General features: G+C 41.1%; 1 protein-coding gene across 1 annotated transcript in view; it reads left to right on the forward strand.

The window, feature by feature from the left end:
• The window catches only part of MORC1 (MORC family CW-type zinc finger 1), a 243862-nt gene that overhangs the window by 217390 nt on the left and 10413 nt on the right, over positions 1–16059 (forward strand). Inside the window, exons 24-26 of the mRNA XM_064273472.1 lie at positions 3970–4057; positions 6256–6309; positions 14454–14648. Of these exons, the coding sequence (XP_064129542.1) occupies positions 3970–4057; positions 6256–6309; positions 14454–14648 (337 nt within the window). The remainder of the gene's footprint in view (positions 1–3969; positions 4058–6255; positions 6310–14453; positions 14649–16059) is intronic.

Consider the following 16059-nt stretch of genomic DNA (forward strand, 5'->3'; position numbering starts at 1 on the left):
TTTTTAATGTAAAAAGTACTGAGTAGTATTGCCAGATGTTGTAATGTTTTCAAATAATGGAGTGAGACTGAGTTGTGCTATGTTGTTGAGTTGTGTTAAGTTGTTAAGTTGTGTTGTTAAGTTTTGTTAATCTAAGCCTAGGTCCAACCTAATAAACTTGTTTAGATGGTCCATATATTGGAATGGTATCAAATTTTAAATCATTTTTAGTAATAATAATAGATATTTACTAAGCACTTATTGGAAACCCTGGAGGGCTAGTGATTAAGTGCTCTGGCTGCTAACCAAGAGGTTGGCAGTTTGAATCTACTAGGCACTCCTTGGGAACTCCGTGGGGCTCCTACGCTGTCCTATAGGCAACAGGCTTGGTTTTGGATACAGTTGCTATGTGCCCGGCACTGGCCTAAGGGCTTTGCATGCAGTAACTCACATAAGCCCTACAGCAATCCTATGAGTAGATATTTTTATTATCCTCCTTTTACAGGTGAGAAAACTGAGCGGCACATCGTGGTTAAGTAGTTTGCCTAGCATTATATAACTTTCAGTGGTAGAATTGGGGCTTGAATTCTGACAGGATTCAAATAATCCTGGCCTTGTAGTCCAGGCTCTTAACCTTTTATGTCCAGCTTATTATTGTATATGTAAACTTCAAAATAAAGCAGGCAGCAGATTTCAACCCTACAAAAGTCAATATGTGCTTCGTGTTGTCTTAAATAAAAAAATACTAAAAATAAATTTTAAAAAGAGTCACTTTTTGCTGGTTGTTGCCAGGCCACCAAAATTGCGGTCAGAAAGTGTTATCTGATTCCTGGTTTTAGCAGGGTCCTGCCATTTCCATTTATCCTAGTCTTTCTTTTTCAGTGGGTTGAAGAAGAAAGTTTCAGTTTACCTCAAGTAGGAGACCTGCTCTTCTCTTCAGCCACTGCTAAGCTAGCTAACTCTGTTACTGTTTAAAAAGAATAGCTGGGTGTCCAGGTGCCTCTCTGTGACCCAGCCCTTGTTTAGAACCAGTGGAGTTATGATAACTGAAGTAAGAGAGAGATTTTTCTCAGTGAAATAGAGTAAAAAGGAACGTTTTTGCCCTTAGCTGGAACTATGCAAAACTTGGCCATCATTTATAGAGACAGTGTTTACTTAGTTTTTAGCTAATCTAGCTGAACTCTACAAGCTTCCAATTCAAACTTTCAGACACGAACATGAGTCATAAAGGAATCAATTTATGTGGGTACCATGGCAGGGACCTGTAGCATGGATACAGATAAGAGCTCTGGAAGATTGGTGGTGGTGTTAGGTGCCACCGAGTCAGCCTCTGACTCGTGGTGACCCATACAAAATGGAACAAATGCTGCCCAGTCCTGCACCGTCCCCATGATGAGTTGTGGATTGGACTGTTGTATTTCATTTGCAGATTTTCAGAAGTAGATCACCAAGCCTTTCTTCCTAGTTCCTTGTAGTCTCGAAGCTCTGCTGAGACCTGTTCAGTGTCATAGCAACACACACATCTCCACTAGAAGATGCTTGAGGTGCACTGGCCAAGAATCAAACAGGATCTCCTTCACAGAGCCTGAGAATTCTACCACGGAACCACTACAGCTCTCCAGGAAGATGTTCAGGATGTTTCATTTTTGAGCTCTTGAGAAGATAGACCATGTTAAACAAAGACAAAATCTCAATTTTATTGTCAAGTCTGGGGGCGGAGGGGGTAGAAGTGTGAATATATGCTGCAAGGAAGGACTGTTCCTAGACAGAACAAGAGTCCCATTGAAGTGGCAGCATCTGGTTCAGTGGACTCCCCAGCATGCTCAGTGTCCACTGGAGTCAGTGGTTTATTCCTATAGTTCTGCCCTGAATACATCCTGGCCCACCCACTTTAAGGGTCCTTCAGAGCTTATGGGATCATTTTGTCCATCCTAAAGGAAATCTAGAGTTTCAGGGAGGAGAGAGGTTTGATAATATACACACTCGGGAGCAAAAGAAGGCATCATTGAAGAAAACCGTTGAGGAAAGGGACTCAACACAATGACTGAAGGAATTTTTTAAAGAATTCTTTAACTCCTATAGTCAGACCCTAAGTTTATGAGTTCTGCTATCATCAGCAGTTTTCCTGAATTAATTTTGCAGGAGGAGGAAGAGGTCTGTGTGCTTGTGTTTGGAAAATGCAAGAAGCTGAGATAATATGTTTTCCACTTTATTCAGCCTGTGGTACAGAATTCTTGAGGGAGAAACTATTTAGTAGAATTCTAAGAAGGAGTCAGTAGAAGGCTGAATACAGGGGTCCTGGAGGGAGACACAAGGAGGCTTCAGGGAACCTGCATTGGTTTGATGGTGGGGATGGAGTTTGTGGGCAGAGTCCTTAATAATCAGGAAACCAGAGAGGATTTAAATAGAAACAACTCCTCAATCAAAGAGTGAAGCTATGTATATAGAGCATACAGCAGTGGTTGGCACATTTCCAGTACATTATAAAGGACAGTTGAATCTGACCCGTGGGCTCCGTGCCATAGAAAAGTACTCAACTCCTCCATGTGTAGTGCAGTTGGCTTGGAACACTCCCTTTTCATTTCTGCATGTCCCCCACGCCTGGCTAAGTCCTATTCTTTCTTTGGGGGCTCCCCAGTTATGGGTTAGGGCCCCTCCTCTGGGCACGCATGGTGCTCCATCCTCGTTCTCCTCCTAGCATTTCTCGCTCTGTATTATGATAGCCTACTTTCTCGTCTGTATTCCCCAACAGGCTGAACTCAGGGCAGTAAGAATGTATTGAGTTCCCGGCATGGAGGCTCCATGTGAGGCTCTGTAAGTGCCAGAGGGCAGAGGCTATGCTTTAGTAAGGATTCAAGGAACCCTACTCAGCAGTGTACAAACATCATGTATGTGGATATGTGTGGTATTAGTATAGTGCTGAGAATTTTTAACTTTTTGATTTGAATCTCTTTGAAATTATAAATGAATATTAATACCAATAAAATGCCATAATGCACTGAAAAGGCTATGAATGTAAACTGTATAAGGGAGAGCGATTTCATCTCTGGCACGCCACAGTATTTTACGATTGAAACCGTTTTGTAAATCCCTCAGAAATTGTGCATGAGGCTCTTGGGGCACTTCGGCATAAAAGCACTCTGTACACATGTCAGGTGTGGTGGCTGTACATTTCTAGATTTCAGATTCTCACAGGAATGGAATATGTGTCATCTAGATGATTGATCCCAGAGGAAGCTGTCACACTAGAGAAGGTGGCGCACTGCTGTTTTGGCAAAATAAAGCACCCGTCAGAGCAATGGCCACCAATGTTTGAAAAGAGCAGCATCCTTGTGTAGTCGAGTTGTCCCATAGAGCCTGATAAAAGGAATAACTCCGGAGGGTTAAGCTCAGGTTTTCTTAGGGAAGAAAGTAAGCCCGTAGTCAGCCTAAGTGTTACCCGGGAATTTTGCGGTGCTGGGTTCTCTGCGGAGGGCTTCTGCAGAAGAGTACAGGCAGGCAGGTGCAGGGCTTCACCGCACTGCGTGGTTATGGATCGCTGGGCACTGGGAGTCCAGGCTTGGCAGCTGACTTGCTTCAAACTTTAAATTTTGAGATTATTATAGATTCACACCAAGTTGTAAGAAATAACACAGAGCTGCCTCATTTATCCTTTATTTGTCTTCTCCCAAATGTAACAACTATGCAAAACTATATATAGCACAGTATCACAGTCAGGATCTTGACATTGATGCAGTCGAGCTACGGAATAGGTTTGTTACCACCAGGATCCCTCCCATTGCCCTTTTGCGGCCACACCCACCTCCCTCCCCAGTCTCTGCTTTCTGAAGAACACTTTAATGCCAATGGTAAAAACAAAATAGTTAGGGGACACGATTGTTCGTCTTTGCCAGGATGTTTAACGCCCAGGGGATGGCGCCAGTTCTAACAGGTGAGTGCTGTGTCTGCTGTCCTGGTATGCCCCCAGTTCTGCTGTGCTTGTGTTCCTAGGGAGATTCTCCTGTTTTTTTTCCCCGAGTATCAGCTACCATCAGAATTTAACCATGCATGTGTGGAGGAGCCTCTAGCAAGTTCTGAGGTAAGCTGACTTTTTTGGACTCTGAGAGGGGATGAGCAAATAGCATGAATTTAATCTTCGGTGAAATAAAAACATAAAGTGTGTGATTAAGAGGACTTAGAATGGCTTAAGTGAAGGAAGATTGGATAATTCAGAATTGAAGCTGCATTCGATACTATTGTGTAAAAATCAAGGGTTAAATATGGTTGGAGAAGATCTTATGGATTGAGAAAAGTCAGTTGCAAAGATCAAAAGAAACAGAATACAGTACCTGACTTATTTCCCCCTGCCAAAAATAGACTTTCTGTTTCCTAGATATACTTCTTCCGTCATCTTTAGGAGGAGTTGAGGTGAGGAGTGGGTGGGGCGGCCACGTTAGGTGCCTAGAGCACCTGCTGAGTGAGGTGTGCAGTCCTGTGGCCAGGGCCACTGCTCACATTGCTGCAACAGGTGGGCTCCTCAGCACCACTGTGCTGATGTGTTAATGGTTACCTGGGACTGCTCCTGCCAGGAGCACTGATGACCTCAGTACTGACAGATTCAGTAGTCACTTCTTATCTTCCCTGACCTCTTAGAAACCTTCAACCAGTTGATCACTTTCCCCTTCTTGGAGCACTTTCTTTGCACAGCTTCCTTGATACCACACTCTTCTCACTGTTTTGCTTCCCTCCATATCTGTTCCTCCTGTTGGCTGCTCTGAGAGCTAATTCCTGGACCGCTTTCTTGTCTCTCTTATGTGCTGTTTCTAGGTGACCTCCTGTAGCCTGCGGCTTTGAACACTACCCCATATGCCAGTGACTCTCCAGTTTGTTTCTCTGGCATTGCCTTCCTAGAAATTCAGATCCAAACTGCCTTCTTGACATCTACCCTTGAGTGTTTAATACTTTGCTATTTAATTTTTCTTAGCTTGATTTTTTTTTCATCTTTAGAATTTATTATCCATGTTGTATTTAGTTAAGCTGCCTTAATCCTTTTTGGGATGAGGAAATGTATGATTTAGTTAATTAATTTAATTAGACCCAGGCTGAAAAGACCCACTGTAACAATGTTGGCTGCTTCTAGGTTGTTGACGCTTTTTTTTTTTTTAACTTTTATTGAGCTTCAAGTGAACGTTTACAAATCAAGTCAGACTGTCACATACAAGTTTATATACACCTTACTCCGTACTCCCACTTGCTCTCCACCTAATGGGTCAGCCCTTCCAGTCTCTCCTTCCGTGACAATTTTGCCAGCTTCCAACTCTCTCTATCCTCTCATCCCGCCTCCAGACAGGAGATGCCAACACAGTCTCAAGTGTCCACCTGTTACAAATAGCTCACTCTTCATCAGCATCTCTCTCCTACCCACTGTCCAGTCCCTGTCCTGTCTGATGAGTTGTCTTCGGGAATGGTTCCTGTCCTGTGCCAACAGAAGGTTTGGGGACCATGACTGCCAGGATTCCTCTAGTCTCAGTCAGACCATTAAGTCTGGTCTTTTTATGAGAATTTGGGGTCTGCATGCCACTGATCTCCTGCTCCCTCAGGGGTTCTCTGTTGTGTTCCCTGTCAGGGCAGTCATCGGTTGTGGCTGGGCACCAACTAGTTCTTCTGGTCTCAGGATGATGTAGGTCTCTGGTTCATGTGGCCCTTTCTGTCTCTTGGGCTCTTAGTTATCGTGTGACCTTGGTGTTCTTCATTCTCCTTTGATCCAGGTGGGTTGAGACCAATTGATGCATCTTAGATGGCTGCTTGTTAGCATTTAAGACCCTAGACGCCACATTTCAAAGTGGGATGCAGAATGTTTTCATAATAGAATTATTTTGCCAATTGACTTAGAAGTCCCCTTAAACCATGGTCTCCAAACCCCCGCCCTTGCTCCGCTGACCTTTGAAGCATTCTTTGCTTTTGGTCCAGTCCAGTTGAGCTGACCTTCCATGTATTCAGTATTGTCCTTCCCTTCACCTGAAGCAGTTCTTATCTACTAATTAATCAGTAAAAAACCCTCTCCCACCCTCCCTCCCTCCCCCCTCGTAACCACAAAAGTATGTGTTCTTCTCAGGTTTACTGTTTCTCAAGATCTTATAATAGTGGTCTTATACAATATTTGTCCTTTTGCCTCTGACTAATTTCGCTCAGCAGTTGATGCTTTTTTACACCAAATACTTGAATGTTATAACTCTGTTACAGACATCTCATTCTCTAAAAGTTAATGTCCTCATGTATTATCATTTACCAATACAGCTGGAGCAGTGCCCAGAGCAGACGAACAAAAAGCTGAAACTGTGTTTCAACCAGGTAAGCGTCCTTTCAGTGTAGTCATTTATATTCCAAATGATCCTGTGTTCCAGAGAAGAAATAACGTGCATTGCCAAATGTTAGGTTGGAAGGAAATCAAATCTGAATTCACTTATCAAGACTTAGATTAATGTATAACATATCAAGTGCCATAAAGCAACATCTTTTTGAATTTTAAAATGCAAATGTTTCTATAACATAAAGCATATGAAACACCTGGAATAGGACTATATTTTGAACAAGAAACATGACATTTTAAGTCTTTAAGCATTAGATTTACTGAATCCTTGAGATACTGGACTAAACCAGAAATCATTTGTAGATTAAGCTGTAAATTGTTTCAGAAAGTTTGATCTCTCTGTGTTGCTTTTTAGTATGCTATCAACAGTTTTTTAAGTTTATGCCTTTTCCATTATAAAAGTAATTATGCCAATACAAGAAAGTAAAAGGAATTCAAACAAATTCATCTATAGTCCCAAACCAGTACAAGATCACTACTATTAGTATTTTAGTGTATTTTTTTACAAGTTTTTTTCCCGCTATCTCTCTCTGCGTAGATTTTTTTTTCTTTACAGTCTTTAAATTATATTGTGTACCTAGTTCCTTGAGATTTCCTGAAAAAAGAAGAACTTGTAATGGCCTTCAGTTCTACTGGAGACATATATCAAAATGTTGTATGTTCTCAATGTCCTTATTTCCAACTCAAGGGAAATGAGGCTCCAAGATGTGAACTTGGCCAGGTTGACACAGGGAATTAGTGTTGGAGTCAGGATGGCCACTGAGGTTTTCAGACTCAGCATACAGGTCACAACACCCTAGAAATTTTCATGGTACCAGAATTGATACTGAGACGTTAGATCTTTGTTACCACTTTACATGTACTTTCTCAAACCTGTGCCAATTCCATCATTGCCATATATACTAACATCTTCTTCAAGAACCTTACAGCCATCTGCTTGAGAATTGTCACAATAGCATACAAATCTATAATAAATAGGAAGTGACTGGCACCCCCGGCGTTGTACTCTTTTGTGTGTAACAAGGTATATCTTTGCTTTATAGTTGGAATAGAATGGTGAAGTAAATTCCCAAAAGACCTAACACTAGACAATCTTGTCAAGACCGTCAAGAGATCATGAGTTCCTGTTGAAACTGAGATATTGCAGCAACGCATGGAACAATTTGAATCATGACTTGCCCTAACAAAGAAAATACCCTGGTCTCAAGAACTTTCTGAATGATTGGCAGCTTTAGGTGGATAGTTGTAAAAACTGTTCATATCTTTTCTTGAAATGCATTTAGGAGACAAATCTATGTAACTTGTTTTAAGGTGTGTACTTTTAATAATGAGAGCCACATCAAAGTATAGGAGGACCCTAGGTAAGTTGCAGACTCATTTCGTCCCCTCAGTTCATTCTGACGACAGCAGTGGTAGTGGCTTTCATAAGTACTATTATATGAAATCAAGATGACTCATGAGAGCCTTGCTGCCCCTGCTGACCCCGATCATCATCTTTTATTTGCTCTAACAAGCCACCTGTTCTACCCAAAATGAGCCTCCCAGAGTTGTTCAGACCTACCTAGATGTCCCTGCCTCTTGTGCTGTCCTTTGCCCGTTCTGTCCCTTAGAATCTTTTTATCCACTTTTTTTTTTAGTCTAGAGTTGGCCCCGTGAAATCCTACCCATCTTATTTAGAACCTGGGAAATGCTGTCTTCTCCATGAAGCCTTCTTCAGCCTGCCAATGTCAAATTAATCTTGACCTATATGTGTTCTGAGAAAAAATTAAAACTCTATCATTAATTAAATTTTCTGCTTTGTATTTTATTTTCGCTCTAGCTAGATTACAATATTTTTAAGGTTAGGAATACTCTCATCAATCTTTGCATTCCAGCAGCATCCAGTCAGTGCCTTTGAATGCATCTGGGTCTTAATATGTGTGCATTAAATCGAAGGTCATTGTTTCCGTGTGGTTCTGCCCACATAAACACACACATGCACACCCCGTTTATATAGTACAAAATCTATAGCCTCCCCTATTTTGTGCAGAGTTGTTAGGATTCTGGAGCTCCAAAGCTGCTAGTCAATGAGTTTGAATTCAAAGCAGAAAACTAAAATCTCAGTTGAATATCCTGTTTCAAATCCTAATTCCATTCGGAATTAATGGAGTTTGGGAAGAATTCCGTTTTTGATCCGCCACAAATACCTCTACAAGAGCAGGTTTAGCCAGCAGAACTAAGCCTCTCATCTTGGCACAGTTCTCTGTTTACCTTAATTAAAACGTTAATACAAGCAGAAGTCCTTTTTCATGGAGTTTTGAAAATTGTCAAAATTGCTACTTTTTATAGAAACCTCCTGAATATGGGACCCTGAGGAGAGCAGAAGAATAAATCAGGAAACTGGCAGATAGTGCTCAAGGGAAATGTAGTTAGTTAGAAAACGTTGAACTTTGAGAGACTGAGTATGGCTTTGCCTGTGGTGAGCTGTGTAAAGATTCCCAGTGTAACACTGTTTTAACAACATTGGCTTTGCATGTAGTGAGCTGTGTAAAGATTCCCAGTGTAACACTGTTTTAACAACACTGGCTTTGCATGTAGTGAGCTGTGTAAAGATTCCCAGTGTAACACTGTTTTAACAACGTTGGCTTTGCCTGTGGTGAGCTGTGTAAAGATTCCCAGTGTAACACTGTTTTAACAACGTTGGCTTTGCATGTAGTGAGCTGTGTAAAGATTCCCAGTGTAACACTGTTTCAACAACGTTGGCTTTGCCTGTAGTGAGCTGTGTAAAGATTCCCAATGTAACACTGTTTTAACAACGTTGGCTTTGCATGTAGTGAGCTGTGTAAAGATTCCCAGTGTAACACTGTTTTAACAACATTGGCTTTGCCTGTGGTGAGCTGTGTAAAGATTCCCAGTGTAACACTGTTTTAACAACGTTGGCTTTGCCTGTAGTGAGCTGTGTAAAGATTCCCAACGTAACACTGTTTTAACAACTTTGGCTTTGCATGTAGTGAGCTGTGTAAAGATTCCCAGTGTAACACTGTTTTAACAACGTTGGCTTTGCCTGTGGTGAGCTGTGTAAAGATTCCCAGTGTAACACTGTTTTAACAATGTTGGCTTTGCCTGTAGTGAGCTGTGTAAAGATTCCCAGTGTAACACTGTTTTAACAATGTTGGCTGTGCCTGTAGTGAGCCGTGTAAAGATTCCCAACGTAACACTGTTTTAACAACGTTGGCTTTGCATGTAGTGAGCTGTGTAAAGATTCCCAGTGTAACACTGTTTTAACAACGTTGGCTTTGCCTGTGGTGAGCTGTGTAAAGATTCCCAGTGTAGCACTGTTTTAACAATGTTGGCTTTGCCTGTAGTGAGCTGTGTAAAGATTCCCAGTGTAACACTGTTTTAACAATGTTGGCTGTGCCTGTAGTGAGCTGTGTAAAGATTCCCAGTGTAACACTGTTTTAACAACGTTGGCTTTGCATGTAGTGAGCTGTGTAAAGATTCCCAGTGTAACACTGTTTTAACAATGTTGGGTTTTTTTTTTCCCCAGCTTTTTAGTTTGAAACAGTTGTATATTCACCAGTAGTTGCAAAAATATTACAGAGAGGTTCTGCGTACCAATCGCCCAGTTTCCCCCATGGTTACATTTTACCTAAGTATAGTACAAAATCAAAATCAGGACATTGAAGTTGGTAAGATATAGTTCTATGTCGTTTTATTGCATGTGTAGATCTGTACACCACCGCTGAAATCAAGATACAGAACTCCCATCACCACAAGGATCTCCCTTGTGCCACCCCTTTATGGTCAGACCTACCCCTAGCCTCTGGAAACCACTCATCTGTATTCCGTCTCTACAGGTTCGTCATTTCAAGGATGTTACATAAATTGAATTATACTTTGCAATTGCCTTTTTCCACTCCACATATTGTCTGTAACATCCATCCAGGTGTATCAGTAGTGTTTTTGCTGATGAGCAGTACTGTTGTTTTTCCAATGTTGTTTTTCATATTTATCTCTTTTTTTTTTTTTTTTTTTGATTTGATTTGGTTTGGTTTGTATGTATGTGTGGGTTTTTTTGGAGGTTATACAAAGATTTATTTTTTACTAATATTCTATTGTGTTTTTGGTGGAAAGTTTACACTGCAAATTAGGTTCCTGTTTGACAATTTCTACAGAAATTGTTCAGCAACATTAGTTACATTTTCCACAATGTGTCAACATTCTTTTTGTGTCCTAGTTGTTTTGTTTCGATTACTGTAGTTTCCCTGCCCCCTTTTCTTCTTGTCTTTGCTTTAGACTAATTGTTGACCTTTCGGTCTCATATAGATTTTTTTTTTAATTTACCATCATAGCCACAAATAATACCCTTTATTTTGTGTGCCAATCTGTTATTTCACTAAAACGTGACCTCGGGATAGTTTCAGTTCAAGGCTTAAAGAGTATCTCAGGCCAGTAGTGCCAGGGAGTTCTCTAGTCTCAAATGATCTAGTAAATCTGGACTTAAGAATTTGAGTTCTGTTCTGCATTTTTCTTCCATTCTATCATGGTCCATCTATTGTGGCCTTGACCAGAACAGTCAGTAGTGGTAGCCGAGCACCATCTAGTTCTTCTTGTCTCGGGGTAGATGAGGCTGTAGCTTGTGTAGACTATTAGCCCTTGTCTTCGTTATCTAGTGCTATTATAACAGAAGTACCACAGGTGGATAGCTTAAAAACAGAAATTTATTCTCTCACAGTCAAGTAAGTTAGTAGTTCAAATTCAGGGCATCAGCTCCAGGCGAAAGTGTTCTCTCTTTGTCGGCTCTAGAGGAAGGTCCTTGTCATCAATCTTCCCCTGGACTAGATGCTTCTCAGTGCGGGGAACCCAGGTCCAAAGTATGCGCTGTTCTCCCAGTACTACTTTCTAGGTGGTATGAGGTCTCCCTACTCATATCTCTTTTATATCTCTAAAGAGATTGGCTTAAGACACTATCTGATCTTGTTTGTTTCCTGCCTCATTAACGTAATAGCCACTAATCCCATCTCATCAACATCGTAGAGATAGCATTTATAACACAGGAAAATCACATCAGATGACAAAATGGTGGACGATCATACAATACTGGGAATCATGGCCTGGCCAAGTTGACAGATATTTTGGGGGGACACAGTTCAATCCATGATAGCCCTGTAGAATAGTTTCTTCTGTGAGACTTCTCTCTCTTTTGTTCCTGATGAGTAAAAAGTAGAGACCAATAATTGTATCTCAGATGGCTGCTCGCAAGCTTGTAAGACCCCAGAAGCTACTTACCTCACTAGGATGCAGAACAGGAACTTTGTGAACTATATTATGCCAATTGACTCAGTTGTTCCATGAGACTAAGGTCCTAAGCCTTCAAACTTAGAAAACCATTCTTGCAAGGTGTTTGGATACGTCTGAGAAGTATCTGTAACTGTGTCCTCTGTGAATATATATACAGGCACACACGTATCTGTGTGTACACATACGTATAGAGGCTTCTATCTGTACACATATATGTACTCACCTCTACCTACTAGTAGACATATATGCCTATACAACTACATATGTGCCCATACACCCATTTTTTGGTTATTGTTGGTGGCTTTGCCAAACTACGTATGTCATATTCTTTAGCACAAATATCCATTTCTCTTGTGCACTTCTTAGTGGCATCATTTACTTTGGTCAAGCTGTGCTCATTATACCCACCTTCTGTGCTGCTTTTCCCATTACAAAAAATAATGATCTACAGAGTGATTCCCCCCACCCCTATCCCTGATAACCACCAGTGAACATCAGTCTCTGTGTATATGTATATATGTATATATTCTTATCTTCTTATAAAAGTGGGGTCTTGCAATTTTGTCCCTGTGTGATTGGCTTATTTCACTCAGCATTATGTCCTCCAGATCCACCCATGCTATATTTCGTGGACTCCTTATTGTTCTTTATGGTCGCGTAGTATACCATTGTATGTATGTTCCACATTTCGCTTCTCCATTTATCCACTGAAGCGCATTTAGGTAGTTTCCATTTTTGTGCTTTTGTGAATAATGCAGCAGTGAACGTAGGTGTGCATATGCCTGTTCACATCACCTCAATGGTTTGTGCTTTGTTTTTGTTGCTGTTTCAAGTGTTTCCTGGCTATTTTTGTTTAAGATGGCACAAGTTGTAAAATGCTAGAGTTTGGAAAATGATGAACTGTGTACAGTGGTATCTGAACTACCTGTGAACCTGTCTTTGTTCCAGCTGAGTTGAATTGTTTACCACACTGTACCTGTAGGCCCTGGGAGATGCCACTCCCTGGCTTTGAGTTAAAAAATATATATATATAATAAACACAGATAAATATATAATGACATGCGCCATTAAATAATTGTGCATAGACGGTGATGGTGTGGGAGGGGGTAGAGGTGGGGGCTGTTTCAGGTAAGATAGGCCCGGAATATCTGAGGAGGTGACCTTTTAACACAGACCTAAGGCAAGGAGTGAGCCTTGTGCAGATCTGGGGCAGGGTGTACCAAACAAAAAACAAGAGCACAGGGCCTGAGGCGGGGATAAGCTTGATATATTCCTGGAAGAACAGCAAGCTAGTAGAATAAGGCTTATAATTTAGGAGAAAAAGTAAGAAATAGGTAAAGCCAGGTCAAGGATTTCAGAGTCTGATTCCTAGTGCCTCACACAGGCTACCAAGCGGTTTAAGACTCTGAAAGTCTTAGAGTTCTTTACATGGCAATCTACAAACCTCACAATTACCCTAACCTTTAACAGATTATCTTAATTACATATAGAGGGTCAGTGGTTACCCCTATGGAGTGTTATTTGGGCCGCTAATCTCAAATACTCCTCTCTATTAAAAGTATACTGAAAACATAAATAAATTTAAGCCAACTACTTTAATTACAAGGCAATGATTTATTTTAATGGCGAATCCACACCCTTCTCTAACTCTCATGATATCTGTGCCTTGCTTGAGGACACAAAGCACTTTATCCAATAAGGTATATTTCCACACTTGGATTATCTCGTTCCGTAGACTAGAAGGCCTTGAAGGCAAAGACCATACCTGTATCTTTGTCTCACCTATAATTAAATTCGATGCTTTGAATTTAGGGTGTATTTAGTAAATGTTGATTAAACAGAAGCATGTATAGGATTTTTTGTTTGTTTATTTAAAGGGTTTTATAGAAAGGAGAAATCCATGAGGTTAATGTGTGCCTAAGGGGATGATGTGGGCAGTGTCTAGGAAGGCCTGGACTTGTTTCTGAGTGTGGTGGAGGGTGACAAAGGGGGAGGTGGATGAGAAAGGCCCCCTTACAATTTCCCTGGGACTCTTGTCATACTGGAACATAGGCATCTGGTTATCACATGAAGATTCAGATGTTTATCACAGTGGTATTTGCCCTGCATCTCTTTCCTCCGAACATCCTCTGACCCTCTAGAAATGTTGATAGCAGCAATTAATATCATTTTGAGATGACTGCATTTGGCCTCTCTGTTACCTCTTTCTACTTTGTGAGTGCCTCGGGCACAGCTCGAGCTCTTGGAACACAACCAGGGCTCTTGAATTAGCAAGGATCGTATGCAGAACTCTATGTCCTCTTTACCTCACAGCAAGGAACCTGAAGAGAGTTACTGGAACAGAAATTCCTCGTACTGTAGCTTCTGTGCTTTCTAGATGCTTCAGACTTGAGATTCAAATAACATTACATTGTCTGCTAGAAAAGCTGGAGTGGCTGTCATTGCCCGTGAGTCACTGGTGCTGCAGAGAGAGGGCCACAGGCACCGGCCTCCTTTGTGCTTTGGCTAATCTGGCAACACTGGGGGGGGGGGGGCGGTGGGGAACAGATTTAGCCTTTACTGGGTTCTTTCTTCTTCCTGAAGGAAAGGTCTCCCAGCCTGCCTTATTATTATAGTTACTGGAATATTGCACATTTTTCCTCCCCTCTCCTGTTCCCCACCCCCCTTAGATTGTCATTTCCTTAAGGGTATCCACATGTCTTCAATTTAGACTGTCTGTAGCATTTACATACAGAGTTGTGACTTGGGACATACAACAGAATTGGAAAATGAAGGTGCTTTGTGATATTAGGGGGAAAGCAATATTTTAGAAATCTACTAAAACTGCTTTTAAAAATGTTCTCAGATCCAGAATGTGTACATGGTCCAATATGAGAAAAGACTAAAGAGAAAGATGCAGTCCATTGTCTCTGATGCAGCTAGAAGACAAGAAGTGAGTGGAGTGCGTCGGGGGCAATGTGAAGAGAAAAGGAAACTCACCGAAGAGAAACTGGAGCGTCTCCGTGTAAAGCTGACAGTATTGCTGCAGAAGCTTCAGCTGGTGAGTGGTGACATTGTATATGAGTAGTAGGAATGTACCTCATGGGAAGCACTGACTGGCTTCTGCGAACATCATCGTTCACTTATTGACCCTTGGACAAGTCACTTAACCTAGCTCCAACTTTCTGTGTAAGAATCATAAATGAACTTTGAAAGTATATAAAAGAACATCTTAAAAAATATTTGTTCTTTTTCCCTTAAAAACTGGCATCTTTTCCTTGTGCTATAAACCAAAAAACCAAACCTGTTGCCGTTGAGTGCATTCTGACTCCTAGCAACCCTACAGGACAGAGTAGAACTGCCCCATAGGGTTTCCAAGGAGCGGCTGGTGGATTTGAACTGCCGACCTTTTGGTCAGCAGCTGAGCTCTTAACCACTGCATCATCAGGGTTCATACTCATCATCAGTATCTCTTCAAATAGCTTGTTTCCAATAGGAAGTTCTTTTCTAATTTTTTTGCAGACAGCAAGATATTTTAATTTACTTTTAAAGTAATACATAAATAAAAATAGACTCTTCTAATCTTGAGAGGTTGGAGAGGCCAGGAAAAACCTTGTAAGTGTAAATTATTGCCAGTTTTGTTTGTGTACTTCAATGCATGAAGACTTGAGTTTCTATGATAGATTGAGCTCATGCGGAAGGGCCTGTCTTTTACTACAGCACAGAAATATAGAAATGTTGGATAAAATACAATAAAAATTATATATACATATGTATGTATTATATATGTGTGTATGTATGCACACACACACACACAGAGACAAGTTCAAAAAGTCTGTGTATGCTAGAAATAAATTGAGGAATCAAAGTCAGAGCATTGAGTGTAGCAAGCATGTGGCCTTTTAGACACAGATACAGGCCCTGCAGTCTGGATTATGGCTTTATTCCCCTTCCAGGGAGGGACAGGAGACACAGCTTTCCTGGGCCATGCAAGCTGGAAGGGCAGGAACTGGGTCCCCTGCAAAAATCACAACTTGGAGGATCGCTTTGTCCGTAAAGGGAAGCTCACTATAAGCCCTACATCACTGTAGTGGGTGATGAGCATGGACCTTGAAGCCACACTGCCTGGCTTTCAGTCCTGGCTGTGAACATTTCAACGTCTAAGACCATTGCCCCTTCAAGTCTTTTGATTTATCTGGAATTCGTTTTACATTAAGTGCAAAAATTAAATACAGGAAAAAAAAATATATGTATATATGGAAACCTTGGTGGTGTAGTGATTAAGTGCTCTGGCTGCTAATCAAAAGGTCAGCAGTTTGAATCCACCAGATGCTCCTTGGAAACTCTATGGGGAAACGCTACCCTGTACTGTAGGGTCGCTATGAGTCTGAATTGACTCGATGGCAATGGGTGTGTGTGTGTGTGTGTGTGTGTGTGTATTTTTTTATTAATTTGAGGATATAGCCTAAAGA

This window comes from Loxodonta africana, chromosome 20 (genome assembly GCF_030014295.1).
Source record: "Loxodonta africana isolate mLoxAfr1 chromosome 20, mLoxAfr1.hap2, whole genome shotgun sequence".
Taxonomy (NCBI): Eukaryota; Metazoa; Chordata; class Mammalia; order Proboscidea; family Elephantidae; genus Loxodonta; species Loxodonta africana.